Source organism: Malus domestica, chromosome 01, assembly GCF_042453785.1.
Source record: "Malus domestica chromosome 01, GDT2T_hap1".
Classification (NCBI taxonomy): domain Eukaryota; kingdom Viridiplantae; phylum Streptophyta; class Magnoliopsida; order Rosales; family Rosaceae; genus Malus; species Malus domestica.
Genome location: NC_091661.1, coordinates 28465242 through 28483014, shown reverse-complemented (window position 1 = coordinate 28483014; position 17773 = coordinate 28465242). Strand labels below are relative to the sequence as shown.

At 39.3% G+C, this 17773-nt stretch overlaps 4 protein-coding genes and 1 pseudogene across 4 annotated transcripts; 2 read left to right on the top strand and 3 right to left on the bottom strand.

The window, feature by feature from the left end:
* Positions 1-2329: 2329 nt before the first annotated feature.
* Positions 2330-5449, bottom strand: LOC103406532 (disease resistance protein RPM1-like; annotated as a pseudogene).
* A 2472-nt stretch (positions 5450-7921) lies between these two features.
* Positions 7922-12206, top strand: LOC103406496 (probable aminotransferase ACS12). Its single transcript, XM_008345486.4, has 4 exons — positions 7922-8576; positions 8667-8801; positions 9329-9489; positions 9621-12206. Exons 1-4 carry the CDS (start codon positions 8208-8210, stop codon positions 10474-10476), a joined length of 1521 nt encoding a protein of 506 aa, XP_008343708.1. The 5' UTR covers positions 7922-8207; the 3' UTR covers positions 10477-12206.
* LOC103406495 (uncharacterized) lies at positions 10576-11918 on the bottom strand. The gene is made up of 2 exons (XM_008345485.4): positions 11091-11918; positions 10576-10878 (listed from the first exon to the last, which is right to left on the bottom strand). Exons 1-2 carry the CDS (start codon positions 11916-11918, stop codon positions 10768-10770), a joined length of 939 nt encoding a protein of 312 aa, XP_008343707.1. The 3' UTR covers positions 10576-10767.
* An 860-nt stretch (positions 12207-13066) lies between the features above and the next one.
* Positions 13067-13522, top strand: LOC103406533 (zinc finger A20 and AN1 domain-containing stress-associated protein 1-like). The gene has a single exon (XM_008345521.3). It carries the CDS (start codon positions 13067-13069, stop codon positions 13520-13522), a length of 456 nt encoding a protein of 151 aa, XP_008343743.1.
* Positions 13523-15293: 1771 nt separating this feature from the next.
* Positions 15294-17366, bottom strand: LOC103406497 (protein PSK SIMULATOR 3). The gene has a single exon (XM_008345487.4). It carries the CDS (start codon positions 17078-17080, stop codon positions 15539-15541), a length of 1542 nt encoding a protein of 513 aa, XP_008343709.1. The 5' UTR covers positions 17081-17366; the 3' UTR covers positions 15294-15538.
* Positions 17367-17773: the final 407 nt, after the last annotated feature.

Here is a 17773-nt window from a genome sequence, read left to right as displayed (position 1 = left end):
ACATATTTATGCGAAGTTCTAGTGATTTTAGCTTGACTACAGTATTCACATTTTTCAAAATCATTCAATGATAAGTTGGGTAAAAAGCCTAAGTTACTCATGTTCTTAACCAAGCGTTTGTTAACATAACAAAGTCTAGCATACCAAGTATTAAAAGAAGACAACATGTAAGCAGAAGCAGACATTTTATCAATATTCAATTTAAACATTCCATCAGTAGCATATCCCTTTTCCCACAAAAACCTCATTTTAGTAAGAGTATACGTATCTGCTCCAAACGTTTGAGTGAATCCAGCCTTGTTGAGAAGAAAGCCCGAGACAAGATTCTTTCTTATCGCCGAAGCGTGCATCACATCTTTCAGTATCATGGTTTTTCCAGAGGTGAATTTCAACTCCACCTCTCCAGTACCAGCAACATCAGTTGAGTGCGAATCACCCAACAACACCTTTCTTCCCTCAGCCACAGAATAGGTATTGAAAAGGGATCGATCATAGCAAACATGGCGAAAAGCGCCAATGTCCACCCACCACCCTTCTGATCCATCAACTAGGTTGATATCTGATATCATTGCAATCAATTGCTCTTCAACAAGATTTGCTTGAGAAGTAGAGTTTTCCTTATAATGCATGGCAGATTGAATTCGTCTTAAAATTGTTTAAACTGAAATAGAAATGAACGAAGTTACCCGGAAAATGTAAAACCCTTGAGTAATGAATGATTCTTGGGATGAGTTGCGGACTAAGTCGCTATCTTTAAGATGTTTCGCGGCTCTACCCAAAGTGTGCAAGAAGTTCACAAACACCACGTCGTCCTCAGGATAAAACAGCCCAGAACCTTTCAAACTTGCACCCTTTCAATATGTTGCTCTCAAAACTTAATTTCAAAAATTATTTATCAGCTTATAGTATTCTCTCTCTCTCTCTCCCCCTCTCTCTCTCAACAAATTTGAAATGCCTTCTCTGAATAGATTTCAATATGTTGCTCTCAAAACTTAATTTCAAAAATTATTTATCAGCTTATAGTATTCTCTCTCTCTCTCTCTCACTCAACAAATTTGAAATGCCTTCTCTGAATAGATATATATATATATAGATATATATCTATATATCTATATCTCTCTCAACAAATTTGAAATGCCTTCTCTGAATAGATATATATCTATATATATATATATATATATATCTATATAGATAAGGCATTTCAAATTTGTTGAAGTAGAAAACTTCCTCACGTCTCCTATATAATTAAGAGTGGAAATGACTCATAATTGATATATCTATATATATCTATATATATATATATATATATATATATATATATATATATATATCTATTCAGAGAAGGCATTTCAAATTTGTTGAAGTAGAAAACTTCCTCACATCTCCTATATAATTAAGAGTGGAAATGACTCATAATTGACAACGTCTCCAATATATTTACGAATAAAAATTGCTCCTAATGACAATTATATATATATATATATTTAATGTTTCTAATAAAACAAATCATATATATATATATACACACACACATATATATTAAATAAAAACATAACTGCTCCAATATAATTCTTAGAGTTAATTAAGTTAAATAATCCAAAAACTCGTAAATTGTTTATACCAGTTCCTGAACATGTGTTAAAATCTCTATCATACATCTCTTGGAAGTTTTGCTTCTGTACAGTAGATGAGTAGAGACTTATCAATCACAAAGAATACAACTGCTTCTGCTACTTTTTCATTAACTTATGCAATCAGGTTTTAACACACTATATGTATGCTTAGAGACTTTTGTGTTCTTTCTGATAAGGTTGCAGATGTAAAGCAATGAAGTTTAAGCCATGCGTTTTGCTCTGATCTTCCATTAACATATATAACTGCTTCTCTTTGATTTGAATCTGCCATCCATCACTTACCATGCATAATTCAGATTTAATTTGTTTCATTTTACGTAATTAATTCGTGTGGCGAAAACCTCGACTTCTAGCTAAGCTTGGTACTAGAGAAGGGACTCTTTTGTTTCTGCTAGCTGGGTTGCAAATGATATTCAACCTCGCAAGTTGCCTATGATTATCCTTGGAGACCTGTGGTAGGCTTGCCATGAAGCCTTTCAACCGAAAAAAATCTTACGTACAATGCTTGTTTGCTGAGCAAAAGTTCAATGCTTCAAATTCAGAAACATGTCTGGAACAAAAGAAATGATTTAGGACCGACATTCAAACTGAAACTCCTAGCCCTTCATTTGATTAGATAGTGTGAGAAATAATTAGCCAAACACTTGTCTTGGTTGTGAGAAATAATCAATGTTGCCTGCTCAAATACAATCAACTCCTCACAAACATGAATGAAGTTTTTATGTTTTGTTTTCATACAAAGCAAACATCTATAACAGTTGATAATACTAAAGAATATCAGAGATCGTGTCAACAATGACATTTGGCGATTTCATTTAAGCCTTGCGAGTTATATGGGGTGTTCTGGGATTAAAACTCACAAGTAGATATGCTTTCACAGGTTGGAATCACGCAGGGCGTGAGTTTCATATACATCGCATCTTGGTCCCAACTTGTAACTAAAAAGAACATGTTCAACAATCCAATAATGTTGGCCATTATTTGGATCCATATGTCGTCGGAACTCTTTTGGCATGTCAACAAATCTAAGAAAGCTTAGATTTCTGAGGTGCTGGATGCCAGAGGGCACCTCCTTCAGTTGTGGGGAAGGCCCAATTTGTAGCTCTCGGAGAAGAGGCATAGCCCCATTGTCTATGATCAATGAGTTTAGTCTGGGCAAGTGCTTGAGTTTCAACACCCTGAGTTCCTTAAAGCCTCCCTCAAAATGCAGTTGCACACCATCATATGCATTGTATGAAAACCCAAGCTCTACCAAATTAGGAAGGTTTTGAAGGGCTTTCAGTGGGGCATTTGTCAACCTTGACCAAAAAATTCGTAACTTGACGAGTTGTTGAAGCTTTGGAATCCAACTTGGCAACTTCTCCAGAGGCCCCTTTAAGTAGAGAAACCGAATAGATTTGGGTGGAGTTGAAATGGATTGTAGGTCGAGGACTTCATCTTCATTTATTGTGCTTACTTCTAGAGATTCAAGGTGGTTCATCTTTTCAACGGAAGCACATAGAGCTCGTCCATATTCATGTTTCAAGTTTTTCAGGCCCAGCTTGCGCAGTTGCCTCAACTTTTCCAATGCTTTAATTAGGTTGATTCCGCCGTGATTTGTTTCCACATGGTATAACTCTTGCAAAGCTTGTAAGCATCCAATATCATCGTGAATTTTCACTCCTCGTTCGTAACTGATCATGCTGAAATCTATGCTGGAGTCAGTATAATGGGCCAAAAGATGTCGCAACCTTAGAAGCTTATTGATCTTGGCTGGTATTTCATATACCAGAGACTGTTTTAAATCCAGGGTTTCTAAGTTTTGCAGATTACATATGGACTCTGGAAGCAACTTCACCTTTGTATTCCTTAGGCTTAAGTACTTCAAGAGATACAAATCCCCCACATACTTCGGAAGATGATTCAGGGGAGCATCTGCAAAATCCAATATTTTCATAAGTTTAAAGTTTCCACTCAGTGTACTGAGAAAAGACTCGGGCCATTGTTCTTGGTTGAAAGTAAATAAAGAACGAATGCGAGATTGTTCAATTATTCCCAAGGCACCATGGGGCGTGCTGTCTATCAAGAGGCGTCGAGTTATTGGCTTTAATGTTGACTCATTTTCTGATAACACATGACAGAAATTTGAATCCACCGCTTTTCTAAGGAGCACTTCGCGCATCAGATCATGGACTCGACAGCTTCTAGCTTTCCCATCGATCCAAACCTGTGACACTTGCACTAGGCTTCTATGTATCAGTTCAGTCAAGTATTCCTCTGCAACCTCTTCTAGTGTCTTGCCTCTCTTCGGTTTCACAAAGCCTTCAGCGATCCACAACCGAGCTAGTCTCACGCAACTAATTGAGTGGTCCTCGGGAAAGATGCCAAAGTATAAGACACATGATTTGAGGTGATACGGTAGATGATGATAGCTGAAGGATAGAATTCTTGTGAGGCTTGTAAGGTGGGGATTGCTTTCTAACTCTGAACTTAAGCTATCGTATAACTTCTGCCATTCAGACACAACTTTAACTTTTGTTGACAGCAGACCACCTATGGAAACAATTGCCAAAGGCAATCCTTCGCACTTTCTAACGAATTCAAGAGACAAATCTTTCAAATCTGCAGGGCAGTTCACCTCCAATTCATATTGAAACGCCCTTCTACAAAACAATTCCCATGCCTTGTTTGGAGGCAGAGGTTGCAAACGGTAAACATGAACATAAGAAGACTTTTTGCAAAAATCAGCAACATCTTTAATCCTCGTGGTGATCACTATTCTTCCGCCTTTATTATCCGGTAAAGCATGTTCTATCGCCTCCTAAAAATCTACTTTCCATACATCATCAAACACAATCATGTACCTCTTTTGCTGCAGTAATTCTCTTGATTTTCTAATTAAAGATTCTTTTTCTCTCCGGGGTATATTCCTTCCTGGCCTTGTAGAATTGCATTACCATCTGCCTCAGAAGATCCTCCACCTTGTACGTCTGAGACACTGTAATCCAAGCATGGCAATCGAAGTGTTCGATCACCTTTTGGTTGTCATAGACTTTCTTGGCGAGAGTGGTCTTACCAAGTCCTCCCATGCCAACCACTGATATTACTTCACGGTATTCGCCTCTTGATGCTTTTCCTACCAACCAACTAATCAGCTCATCTCTGGCAGATTCCACACCAACAACTTCAGCTTCCTCGATGAAAAGGGAAGCCACTCGAGGGTCATGCCACGAAACAACAATTTCTTCACTGCTTTGACCTTGCTGATCAATTGAACCAAGTCCATATCTTTCATGTCTAGCCTTGATTTCACTAACCAATGCTCTCATGCCCTCTATTTTTGAGGCTATCTCATCCTGTGGTTTCATTTTCTTCAGAAACCAAACAACTTTGTGGACAAAGCGAACGAATCCGCGGTCTTGATGGTGCCTTGTGACACGAAGCAAATACTCATCGATGACATCTTCAATGTAAAAAGCTGCTTCCCTTACTTGTTTGACCCAAGTTTTGGCACTGTCAGTCACCATGTCTCCTTCTGCTGCTGCTGCTGCTGCTGCGTCTGCATCCTTGAGGAATGATCGGATGCTTTCAAGCTCATCTCTGAGAAAACCAACTTCAGCACGCACGTCTCTTGAAAGTTTCGCTTCTGTGGTGATGAGTAGTGAAATTAACTTATCGATCACAAAGCATACAACTGATTCTGCCATTTTGTATCCTGCCTTTTCTGGCAGAAAAAGTATCTATAATTGATTGAGAAAAATCTCTATATGAATACTTCCTTGTGGAATATTTCTGGTTAGGTTGCAGACGACTTCTGTGTGGAATATTTCTGGTTAGGTAATCCATCATATCATATTGCGGACTTGTTCTGATTCAATTTTCAACAGGGGTGTGCTATCCACACATCATTTTTTACTTCTTACACATCTTTTGTTGATTTCTGTCATTTGATCTTCTTCAATTCATCCAATCCGATGGCCGAAAATTAAAAGCGTGTGTTAGAAGTAAAAAGGGGTGTATAAATATCACACATCTTTTCAATAATTTTAGGAGTGCTGCTATATTATATACCGTGGAGTTGGGATGATATACGAGCGGATTAATTCGATCTTATTGGTACAGTAAGAAAGAAAAACTCGAATTAAAAAGGTGGTTAACAATGTGATTGGAGAGGTGGTATGTAAAAAATAAAAGACTTTACACCTTTGCAATATAGTGACATAGTTCTTTTACAGCTGAGCAGGAAAATTGCTATGTTGCAGCAATAGAGGTCAACAAGTGAGACCAAACCAGCAAGGTTGCCTCTGGCTTTGCGTCAATACAATACCTACCCAACTCTCTTTTTAAGTTTTTATAAATTAACAAACAAACAAAACCATTTTATATTTGGTAGGCCTGCCAACGTTCATCAAGCCTTTCAAATCTTCCTTTTAAATGTTAGATCTGATAATTTCTTATACGATCTGTTAACTTAACTCGAAATGATACGAAAATAATGAATTTCAAGTTAACACGTTAAGAATCCATTACCTGCTGGTAACCAATTTTAACACATTCAAATAAAAAGTTAGTTTGATGATTTTAAACTACTAAAAAACTTTTTGAATAAAATAGCCATTGTAGATTAACACTCATCTCTGGTAAAAACTTGATTTATTCGCCTAAAGTTCAATGAAATTTTATTAGGTCATTTGAACATTCTGAATTTGAGAAGAAGATACCTTTTTATTTTCAATTTTTATAAAAAAAAACCAGTTTATAAGGAAAATGCTAGAAAGATCACTAGACTCGACGACACAAAGAAAACAGAAGAGAAAGAGCCACTCCCAGTCAACCTGCAAGAGAAACTAGGATACCAGAGCTAACAACCAATTCTTAACAACTCCTTAACCTCTCTAACCAAAAACTGTACAAAAAGAGACCATCTCATTCCCGTGCTTGGTTTCACAAGTTGGAATCTTCTACCAAAAAGAAAAGTTGGAATCACGTAGGGCGTGAGTTTCATATATACCCCCATCTTGGTCCGAACTTGTAACTAAAGCGGACATCTTGTATATGTTCAACAATACAATATTATAGTCCATTATTTGGATCCATATGTCGTGCAAACTCCTTTGGCATGTCAACGAAAACAAGAGCACCTCCTTCAGTTGTGGGGAAGGTCCAATGTGAAACTCTTGGAGAAGAGGCATAACCCCATTGTCCATGATCAATGAATTTAGTCCCTCCATGTCCCTGAGTTCCAGATGCCTCAGCTTCTGAAATCCTCATTCCTCAAGATGCAGCTGCACACCATCATATGCATTGATTTTCAAAACTAGCTCCAACAGATTAGGTAGATTTTGAAGGGCTTTTAATGGGGAATCTCTCAACCTTGACCAAAAAATTGTTATCCTGACGAGGTGTTTGAAATCCAACTTGGCAACTGCTCTAAACGCCCTATCAACAGAGAGCACGAATAAATTGTGGTGCAATATTTCTGCTTAGGTTGCAGATGGCTTTCTAGATTGCAAGGAGACCGAATCTATGAGGAGGTAGATTCTCTGCCCTTCTGTTTGGATGTTATTTCCATTTCTTCCTATTTGTGCGGTCACGGTTAAGTCACGTCAACATTTTATATTCTTATTGTTGTTTGTCTTATTATCTTTATAAAAAAAATCAATATAAAATATTGACGTGACTTAATCATGACCGCATAAAAGATGAGGAAATTAGAAAAGCATATGAGGGCAGACAATCTGCCTCCGATCTATGAAAGTGATGTGATGAGTCAGCGTTTGTCTCAACTATTGACATGTGTAATCCATCATATTGCAGACTTGTTCTGATTCAAAGTTCAATAATTTATGGAGTGCTGGTATACTTGGGAAGATGCACACAAACACAAAAGTGATGTGATGAGTCAGCATTTGTCTCAACCATTGACATGTGTAATCCACTTGTTCTGATTCAATGTTCAATGATTTATGGAGTGCTGGTATACTTGGGAAGATACACACATATATATATATATGAGTGGATTCATTACAAGTTGGTATATTATCGATACCGTGAGAAAGAAAAATTCGAATTAAAAAGCTTATTAACAATGTGATATGAGAGAGTTTTCAATGGGCTTGAAACACGAAATAGTATCTAGTATTTGTATCAGGACATATGTTACAACTATTGTTTTAAGCACATTAAAAAATTTCTCAATCTCCTTAATAGAAGTAGGGTCCACACACATATATATCTCGTCTTTATTAGACAACGGTTACAAATATGATAAGAAAAACATTTGATTCAAAATTACATCTTTAGCCCCAAAAAGAATGAAATTTCGTTCTTTTTGTTATTATACGACGATGGTGTTTGCACGGCACCAACAAAAGATGCAAAGATGGAAACTGGCAGGTGCCAATCATAACCAGACCAAAAGTTTCTGGAAGCGAAACTGCAAAACACACACTTCCCTCGCAGGGCTCTCGAATCTCACTCAATCCCTCCACGCCAACCAACGGCCAACCCGAAACCCTCCCACTGCAGCTCGAGACCTGGACCGGCCAAACCGACTCCGACCCAACCCGAAACAAGCCCACCGGAGTCACCGCGATGAGACTGATTGTGCCACTCCAAGGCGTCGTCCAAGGCAGAGGCGGCCTCATCCTCGGCTCTCTAATCCCATGTGCTCTCTATTACTGCCTCCAGCTCTACCTAAAACGACGCCGACCCTCCAAACCCGATCCACCTTCCCCCTCCCAGTCCTCCTCCAACCTGGCGGAGCTCCCCAGAACGCTGTCGCGGTCCAGCTTGTCCACCCGTGGGTCCATGGGCCGGGTCCGGATGTCCTCCCGGGCGAGCTGGGTTGCGAAGCCCAATGACTCGCCGTACTATATCGGGTTGGATAGGGCTTCGGAGGACCCGTACGATAGGGTGGATAATCCGGATGGGGTTATTCAACTTGGATTGTCCGAGAACAGGGTGAGATTTTGTTGGGTTTTGTGTAATTTATGTTTTCGGAGTAGAGTTTATATAGAGTTCGACTTTTTAATTTTCTGGGTGTGGTTGCAGCTGTGTTTGGATTTGATTGAGAAATGGGTTTCGGAGAATCTGATGAAATCGATGGTGGGAACGGACGGTGGTGATTTGAGCATAATTGGGATTGCAGCGTACCAGCCGTTTGATGGAATGACTGAGCTGAAAGTGGTATGATGTTTCTAATCTCTAAAACATTGCTGGATACTTTACTGAGATGGTACTTTAATACTTTATAATCGCTCCTTTGATGTAGTTTTTGTTGTGTAATTTGTAATGTGCTATGCTACATTGCTTTGAATTTTCGTAGCCGATCGTTCTTTTATCATGTTGATTCTTGAGAGTGAAGCATGTGGCCTGTCAATATTTGTGGCTATAATCATTTCTAGGTTCTGAGGGCGAGCCTTGGTGCAACGGAAAGGTTGCTCCTTTGTGACTGAAAGGTCACGGGTTCGAGTCGTGGAAACAGCCTCTTTGCAAAGCAAGGCTAACCGTTCCACTCCCCCAGCCACTCACAAAGTAGGGGGCCTTGTTGCCTTGGGGTCGCCCTTGGTCATTTCTAGGTTCTGAATTTGAAGAATATGTTAGGAGATTTGATTCAATTCTATGATTTTGAAAAGAAGTGCAACTGTGTTGGATTGCTTATGTTGTTAAATTTTATGTAAAAGATAACAAAAATCTTCTTTCTGGATTTGCAGGCTATGGCGAGTTTCATGTCTCAGATCATGGGAAGATCAGTGTCATTTGACCCATCGCAAATAGTGTTAACATCTGGTGCAACCCCTGCAGTTGAGATATTAAGCTTCTGTTTAGCAGACCATGGAAATGCATTTCTCGTTCCTACACCTTATTATCCCGGGTAATATTTGTCATTCTCTTGTTGAAACTCAGTATTGCTACAACCTAGAACCCATTTTCCTAGTCAATGCAGATATCATAATTGTTAGCACAAATCTTCTGCGGCAGTTAATTAGAAAAACACTCTTGCAGTTTTGACAGGGATATGAGATGGCGAACAGGAGTGGAGCTGATTCCCGTTCACTGTCGCAGCACTGACAACTTCACTTTGAATATAACTGTTCTCGATCAAGCATACAGTCAAGCTAGAAAACGAGGAGTAAAAGTGCAGGGAGTTCTCATATCTAACCCTTCAAATCCTGTGGGTAATTTGCTTTCAAGGGAAATGCTGTGCAGTCTTCTAGACTTTGCCCAAGAGAAGAACATCCATATCATCTCTGATGAAATATTTGCCGGGTCTATGTATGGAAGTGAGGAGTTCGTGAGCATGGCAGAAATTGTTGACTCAGAAGATTTTGAGAAGAGCAGGGTTCACATAATATATGGTCTATCGAAAGACTTATCTATTCCGGGATTCAGGGTTGGGGTTTTATATTCATATAATGAGAGTGTGTTGGCAGCAGCTAAAAAGTTAACAAGATTTTCTCCCATTTCTTCTCTGACCCAGCGGCTTATTATTTCAATGCTCTCAGATACAAGATTCATTCAGGAATACCTACAGATCAACAAAAAGCGGATAAAAGATTTGTACGATTTATTTGTGGCTGGTTTACAACAATTAGGAATCAAGTGTGCAAAGAGCAGTGCTGGTTTATACTGTTGGGCTGATATGAGTGGATTAATTCGCTCTTATGGTGAGAAGGGGGAACTCGAGTTATGGGATAAGCTGTTGAACATTGCCAAGATCAATGTGACTCCTGGTTCAGCCTGCCATTGCATAGAACCAGGATGGTTCAGATGTTGTTTTACTACTTTGACTCCAGAGGATGTTCCTGTAGTTATAGACCGGATCCAGAAAGTTACTGAAACAATTAAGTCTTCTAGTTAGTTGAAGTTTTTTATTCAAATTTGTTGCTTTAAAGCTCTTTGGGTGCTTTTGGCGTTGTTCTATAAGTAGAAGCTGATATAACTCTGGTAGAGGGGTATGTTGTGGATAATCACAGATTTGATATTGAAGTTACACACACATTCAAGCGTAGCGCGCTTGAGGTATTTGCATAATACGAAATTTGGTACATACTGGACAGCTATATACTCAAGCCAAAAGTGAAAATTAAAATCATCTGGAGGACTGACTGCAAGCTGCATAGCTCGCGTAAACTCTAAGCGGTGTTTTTCTTCACATCAGTTTAAGTGTCGGCAAGTTCCTCCTCTTGCTGTAGAGCCCTTCTATCACCTTGATTCCAGTTCCAAAGATACCGCATCCAAAACCTTTATTCTTCATGAGCTCCTGTCATTGATGCATTCAGGAAAGAGTAACAGTTTATGAAATCTTGGTGCTGTCAAAGGGAATGACCTACAGTTGATATGTAGAATTCTCTTTCGTTTTCTGAATCTATATGAAACTAGTATTTGGTACAGCCATGTTTGTTCCAGAGTAGCTTAGAAACCAAATAAACTTTGAAAACAACAGCGAACGTAAGAGTAAGAACAGAAGTTTACCATTGAGAGATTATGTTTTCTCATTTGAACAGCTTTCCTCCTGCAATTACTCCTTCGACTCATCATTATCAGCTCTCCAAGTGTTCTCGGCCTCCTAAAAATGGCACTGCCATTACTTTCGCGATCAAAATATGTACCCTTTGCTTCTGTTGGTGCAAGAGCGGTTTTGTCTGATTGCCCAGTTATTTCAAGGAATCCAGCATTGGCAGGAATCAGTGGAAAGAGGCATTCCAAAAACGAAGCCCCCACCAGGCTTGAAGCTCCAGTTGCATAGCTGCTAGTACTGCTGCCTGAATCTGATGCCAGTGAGGAAGGCGTCTCAGGCCAATCACTCTTCTCTTCTGTTAGTGTGGTGACTCTGGTTTCATGTGCTGGAATAGCAGTAGAAAGTGCCACGCAGGGAACAAGACAGTTTGCGAGCAGAGAAGGAGCTGAGCGAAATGAATCATCTGTTTCAAAATCAAATGCTTCAAACTCCAATAGAAGCATACTTTCTTCTCCACCGCCATTGCAATCTTCATGCTCACCATCATGATCATGTTGGTGAGAGGCAGAGCTTGTTGGAGGTGACGGGTAAGTGAGAAGCATCAGCGGCTGTAGAGGAGGTACTGATTCCATTGTTGGTTCTGAGAAAGATGGTAGCGGTGTTCCTGGCTTTTCTTCCCACTCAAACGGGACAGAGGCTATAAACTTGACTGGAGGGGGCGGAAATGAACAACTCGAAGAAAACTCTGGTTTCCAGTCTTTTTTGGCAATTCCCGGCCTTTCTTCCCATAGAAATGGAACTGAAGGTGGCTCTCTTACCTGCTTCTTGTAAGAGTTTGCCATCAGACTCAGTTGCTTGTCTACCGATTTCGGGTGTTGCAGTGCATGTTTTATACCAAGGGGTTTAAGGATTGAAGCTGGTGGGTTAGAAATTTGCAACTAACATTTTTCAAGCTAACTGTACCATCTTCGAGTAGATTAGGCACACCTGCTCTGTGTTTGTATTATATTTTTCTACTTGATTTCAACTCGTTTAAATCTCGGAAAATGGGTACACGTCATCGACCACTTGTGTTTACTGTATTCATTCAGAGCTTATTAGTAATTGATGGATTAGTTCACTTGATTTCATTTTAGCTCTTTTGTGACCAAAATGTCAAGTGGAATGATCAGCCTTTTTGTAAAGTAAGGTAAGATTGAGTATGATAGATGTTTCTCCCTGACCGTCGTCACAAAGCAGAGTGCCTTGTTGTCTTAGGGTCGCTTTTTTTAGTTTTTCGATCTAAAAGTTTGAATTGAAAAGACGCTCTTGCCCTTGAAAATGATGCGCATAATGGTCCAAAGAATTTTCACCATAGTATCATTGACGTATACTACATGGATGATGCGTGCAAAAGTAGCCCTTAAAATTTAAAACATCAAATGGTTATAATAAAACCCCCAAAATACCCACCGACTTGAGTGCGTTTTTGCTCACCCTCTTACAGTGAGAGTGACTTTGACCTTCTCATTATTTGTCGTTAGATTACTTTAAATTTTGAATTTCGTGTTTTAAATCAATTAAACCAAATTAATCTGACGATAATTAATGGGAGTGAACAAAGTTGCACTCTGCCCTACTTAAAGTTTCTACAAGAAAAAAGAAGGAAATACAAAACATTTAGAAATCTTTGCAGAGTAGGGAAATTAGAAACCAATCCTAAGAAGAAAAGGAAATTCATACCACTCATAATCCTACGCAACTAAGTACGACCGCCCCCTTGGCAATATAAAACCACTCACATACTTGCCAAACCTCTTCACTAATAATCAAAACCAAATTAATTAAGAAGCTTAATCCCGAATCCCCAGTAAGAAGTAGAACTACGCCGCAAGGGCTTCTAGTTTAGTTGATCAAGAGCATTCACTTCTTCGTCCGAAGTCTCAAGTTCTATTTTCCACTTCCCTAGTGTGATTGCCAAAGAAACAAAAAGATATTCAAGAACCCAAATATGGAGTCACGAAAAGACATCAACATGGAGCCTCCACGCTGCGCAAAAGGCTGCGGTTTCTTTGGCTCTGTGACAAACATGAACATGTGCTCAAAGTGCTACAGAGAGTGTCTAAAGGAAGAGCAGTTTGCTAAGCCTGCAGCCATGGTAGGGTTAGCTTCAGTGGACAAACCCCTCATTGTCTCAAACTCCACTGCTACTGCAGCTGTTATTTCTTCTTTGCCTTCACAATCGTCACAAGGTTCTTCGGATTCGTCGGAGAAAAAGAGGTGCTTGAGCTGCAAGAAAAGGGTTGGACCGACGGGGTTTGAGTGCCGCTGCGGCGGTGTGTTCTGTGGGAAGCATAGGTACCCTGAAGAACACTCATGCTGTGTGGATTACAAGAAGACTGGACAAGATCTTTTGACCAAGCAAAACCCTCTTTGCAATGGTGATAAGTTGGATTGGAGGGTTTAGAATTTTAGGTGATCAACTTAATCTAGGTGGCATATCATTGTCTAGTTTAGTTGCTCAATTTCAAGTTTATAATTCTTTTCCTTTTGATTTTATTTCATTAGTTAATTGGCTTACAATCAAACCAGAAATTTAATTATTAGAAATTTTTTATGTATGATGCCTGATTTTTATAAAACAACGGACAGACCATCGATATAATATCGATATTGTCAATGGTGTATCAAAACATGTCAGGACACAATAATGGAATCAATGACATAGAAACAATCCGTCTCTTAGCCGATAAAAGAACATCAAACACTCAGTACTCTCCAAACACTCAGAACATATCAATCAAACACTTCTTTCCCTTGAGGTTATGTGTTTAATCCGCCCCTCCTACAGTACGATTCGTATCGGTACAAATGAAAAAAAAAATCTCAAGATTCGATTTTTTAATTCAAAACAAACACACACAAATGCCCTATAGGCTATATGTTGTCTTTAAATGCCAAATGGTTCAATTTGAAGTGCTTTAACACATATCAAATATGTTGATCACATGAATGTCAGAATCTCATATATATATATGTAAGTGGGGCAATGCATCGTTGCAATTATATGAATTTCACTATGTATTATAAGCAAAAAGCCATTAGCTGGAGGATCAAACACTTTTTTATTCTATTTGTTTGAATTTGTGTGTTTGGTTTTTAGTCCTCTAGTGTTTGGGTCTGGCCGAGAGTTAGAGATTCAGCTCACATGTTCACATGAAGTCCTTCCTGGATTTACATGATTCAATTGGATAAATTCATTTTTTTTATCGTCTTGCGGTTGCGAATGTAAGTTAGGTGAATTAATTTCGACAATTTCGTAAATTAGAGTAAATTTTTTTTTTTATTCAATTGATATTGGAGAAGACAAATTCAAACTCGAAATTGCAAATGCTATAGAGAATACTCTTATTAAGCTACAAATTCCATACCAAAAAATTATTTTTTATGAGCAGAAAATGTGCTTGAATAGTGAGAGATCATATTGAAAAAATTCCAAGTTGACATAGTTTTTACTTATATCTACTTTTCCTAATAGAATACTGAGGAAAATAAAAGAAAGTGGTCACAATAAAAAGGCTAGGAGTTTAAGTGGGAGTCCTTTTTAATAAAGTATTCAGTACCAACTACCGAGTATTCACCATTGGAATGAGAAATTTTAAAGTGTGCCAGAAATACAGTTCGTTGCTGTAAATATCATGATACATTAGTTGAATTTTTTTATTTAATCAATTGTATTGTTATAAGAATAATAAATCAAAGAAACGCATTCCCTATGCCAGAGATCCAGTTCGTTCCAACCGTATTTCCGGCATATTGAAAAATCTCTACGTTAGAATAAATTGAATTTGAAATAAATCAAAGAAACGCGTAGTCTTGGCCAATAATGATGATCAAATGGTGTTAGAAGATTCCCTATGCTAATTAAAAGAAACTAAAAACACCACCTACTACCAATCTCAATATATGATCCTTTTTTGTTTTTATGGTACCCGAGCTATGGATCGTACCTAAAAATGTTAATAAAAGCATTTATTTTTGCATCCAAAATTTTATTTAAATAGAATTTATATGTAGTCGAGTTTAATTATTTAATTAATCGTTCGTAAGCAAACGCATGTATTACAAGTCCACTGGAAAATATTCACCTTATTTTGAAATTATATTTTGTGATATGTATTGGTTCAGAGCATCAACAAATATTCTGACATGATCATGCATGAACAATAATCTCAAAATTCATAATCCCCTGGCTTTGATTTAAACAAATATCTCAAGAACAAATCATTTACATTTTATATCTATTTATTTCATCATATACAAACGAGAATTCGATACCAAAAGGAACCCTCGAGGATCTGAAACGCAGCTCAATCCAAACCAACAACGGTAAAATTTCAGAAATCAAAATTGAAATCCAAAATATATATAAACTAAAATAAACACAAAAAAAGTGTGATTCTTCTTCTTTCTCCTTCACTAACTAGCTAGAACTCTGCAAATTGAGCAAGCCATTAATGGAGTTATTGCATTCAAACAATGCCTTAGCCGTCATCTCCCTCTCAAACCTGCAAATATAATTCAACCCCACAAGCAGCTCAGTTATGGCAGCCTCGGTCTTGTCCTTGTTTGCAAAAAACAAAGTTTGCAAAAGCATCACATTTGTTTTCGGCACCATGTTTTGTTGCTCAAAGCTCCTCTCGCTTTGCCACTTTATCATATTGTGCGCCAACGGCGCCAACCACCCTAGGATCCTCCCCAAGGCCTCCCTCCACTCGCCAGCTAGCACCGGATCACTTGCGCAAAACCCGACACCTCTCAACCGGGCACGTAGTGAAGACCTTACGCTGCTCGGTAGCATTGAGTAGAGATCGTCCCTCGCGTCGACGCCAACCATTTGTGGGAATTTGATCATCTTCTCCATCACTATGATCAAGTTGGCATAGTGTAGTGACAGCGCCGCCGCGCCTAATGTGCTTGATGGTGGCTTCAGGAACTTCGAGTTGGACTCGAAAAACCCAACGTCTTCCGCACTGTCTTTCATATCAACAAACATCCTGCATAGAGAATTTTTATTGTCTTGATGTGTAGTACTTGCAACAGACGTCTTGTATAGAGAATTTATGTTATCTTCCTTATCAAGCTTTGGGGATCTCAATGGGCCAGATACAAAATGGCACGCAGTTTGGTTGGACGGATGGACAGTCGCCGAAGCCGAGAGGCTCCGAGGCAACGACGATGGCGGGCATTGTCCAATGCCGAAAACGAGCTTTGTCCTAGCAAGAACTGTGAAAATCGACCTCGCCATAACCCAAATGACCGTGTCGAAGCTTCGGCTCCACAATGATCTGCCCTTCAAATACTTCACCTCATTTCTCTGCCACACGATCTTCTGCTGAAGATCGACGATCTTTTGCTCTTTAGTACTACTCGTCATCGGCGCAGAATGATTAGTCTCGTACTCGTTGTACTTCCACGCTTTGCCCAGCGCGCTTTCGAGAGCGGTGAGCTCGTCCATCTCTCTGTGGAGAGTGGACGTGATCGTCACATACCTCTCCAACTTCTTGACGTTTTTGGTGTCCATCTCTTTAAATCCGAGCACCCAATTGTACGGATCGCGGCCGGAGTTGGCGAACTCAAGGAAAAGGCGGTCGAAGGAGTGGAGGTGGGAGTCCTCGCATTGGGTGCTGAGTCGGGAGATTGAGTTGGCGAGGAGGCGGAGATTCTCAACGAGCTCGGCGCAGGCGAGAGCGAGGAGGAAAGCGTCGTCGTTTGAGACGATCTTTCGGACACCTTCGAGGGAGATGGACTCGTTGTGGAGGCGGATCATGTTCTTGTCTGACAGTGCCTGCCAGAGGTGGATGAGCTTCGACATGAGGCCGGCGATCTCGAAGGCCAAGACCCCGACGTTTGATTTTCTTACCGGTTTGAGTGGGTGGTGCAGGTGGTGGGTGGAGGTCCGTACGGCGTCGAAACGGTGGGAGATTGCTGTCTTCACCTTGAAAAGGAGAGTCTCAAGTGCCATGATTATGAAATTAAACAAAAATGTTTAGTCGGACCAAAAACAAAAATGTTTAAATTTGAGGAGAAGAAGAAGAAGAAGAAGAAGAAGAATGAAGAAGTGAGAGTGAAATGGGCGAGTGGGAGAAAGAGAGAGATATAATTGAAGTGTGGGAGTTGCAGAGAGAGAGAGAGAGAGAGAGAGAGAGAGAGAGAGAGAGGACAGAGGAAGATAATGGAAATAATGGAGGGAGCTGGTGCCTGGTAGAAGAAGAAAGCTCTGGCTAAGCTTTTTTGTAAATGTAAATTAAGCTCGTGAGGTGTTCTGGGCGTTACATATAGTCTAATAAATAAATAATAAAAAAAATAAAATCAAAAGATGGCGAAGAGTAATTTTTTGTGCGATGGTCACATGTATTATTACTTGATTTGACTATGTTTTATGATAGTAGATGACACAGTATGGTAATACCATGCAAAGTGATAAGTGCACGGAAAAACTTCTCACCAATTACTCTAGCTTTTCACGGTAGTTTATGTCAGTTTGATTCTCATATATATGAATCAGGCTACTTGAGTGCGATTTTTATAACACGTTAGTGATGTGACTTTAATATAATGGCATACGATTTTATGGAACTCAAACTCATGACATGTATGTTACTCAAAAACTAAACTCATTAAAAAGTATCAAAATTTTCCCCACTATATGTGTGAG

Excerpts from the sequence above, each read along its gene's own strand:
- LOC103406496 (XM_008345486.4), top strand. The coding sequence starts at position 8,208 with ATGAGACTGATTGTGCCACTCCAAGGCGTCGTCCAAGGCAGAGGCGGC. Across the intron at positions 8,577-8,666 it reads TTGGATTGTCCGAGAACAGG|CTGTGTTTGGATTTGATTGA; the intron begins GTGAGATTTTGT and ends GTGTGGTTGCAG. Across the intron at positions 9,490-9,620 it reads CCTACACCTTATTATCCCGG|TTTTGACAGGGATATGAGAT; the intron begins GTAATATTTGTC and ends ACACTCTTGCAG.
- LOC103406495 (XM_008345485.4), bottom strand. The coding sequence starts at position 11,918 with ATGGCAAACTCTTACAAGAAGCAGGTAAGAGAGCCACCTTCAGTTCCA. Across the intron at positions 10,879-11,090 it reads GAAAACATAATCTCTCAATG|GAGCTCATGAAGAATAAAGG; the intron begins GTAAACTTCTGT and ends CATCAATGACAG.
- LOC103406533 (XM_008345521.3), top strand. The coding sequence starts at position 13,067 with ATGGAGTCACGAAAAGACATCAACATGGAGCCTCCACGCTGCGCAAAA.
- LOC103406497 (XM_008345487.4), bottom strand. The coding sequence starts at position 17,080 with ATGGCACTTGAGACTCTCCTTTTCAAGGTGAAGACAGCAATCTCCCAC.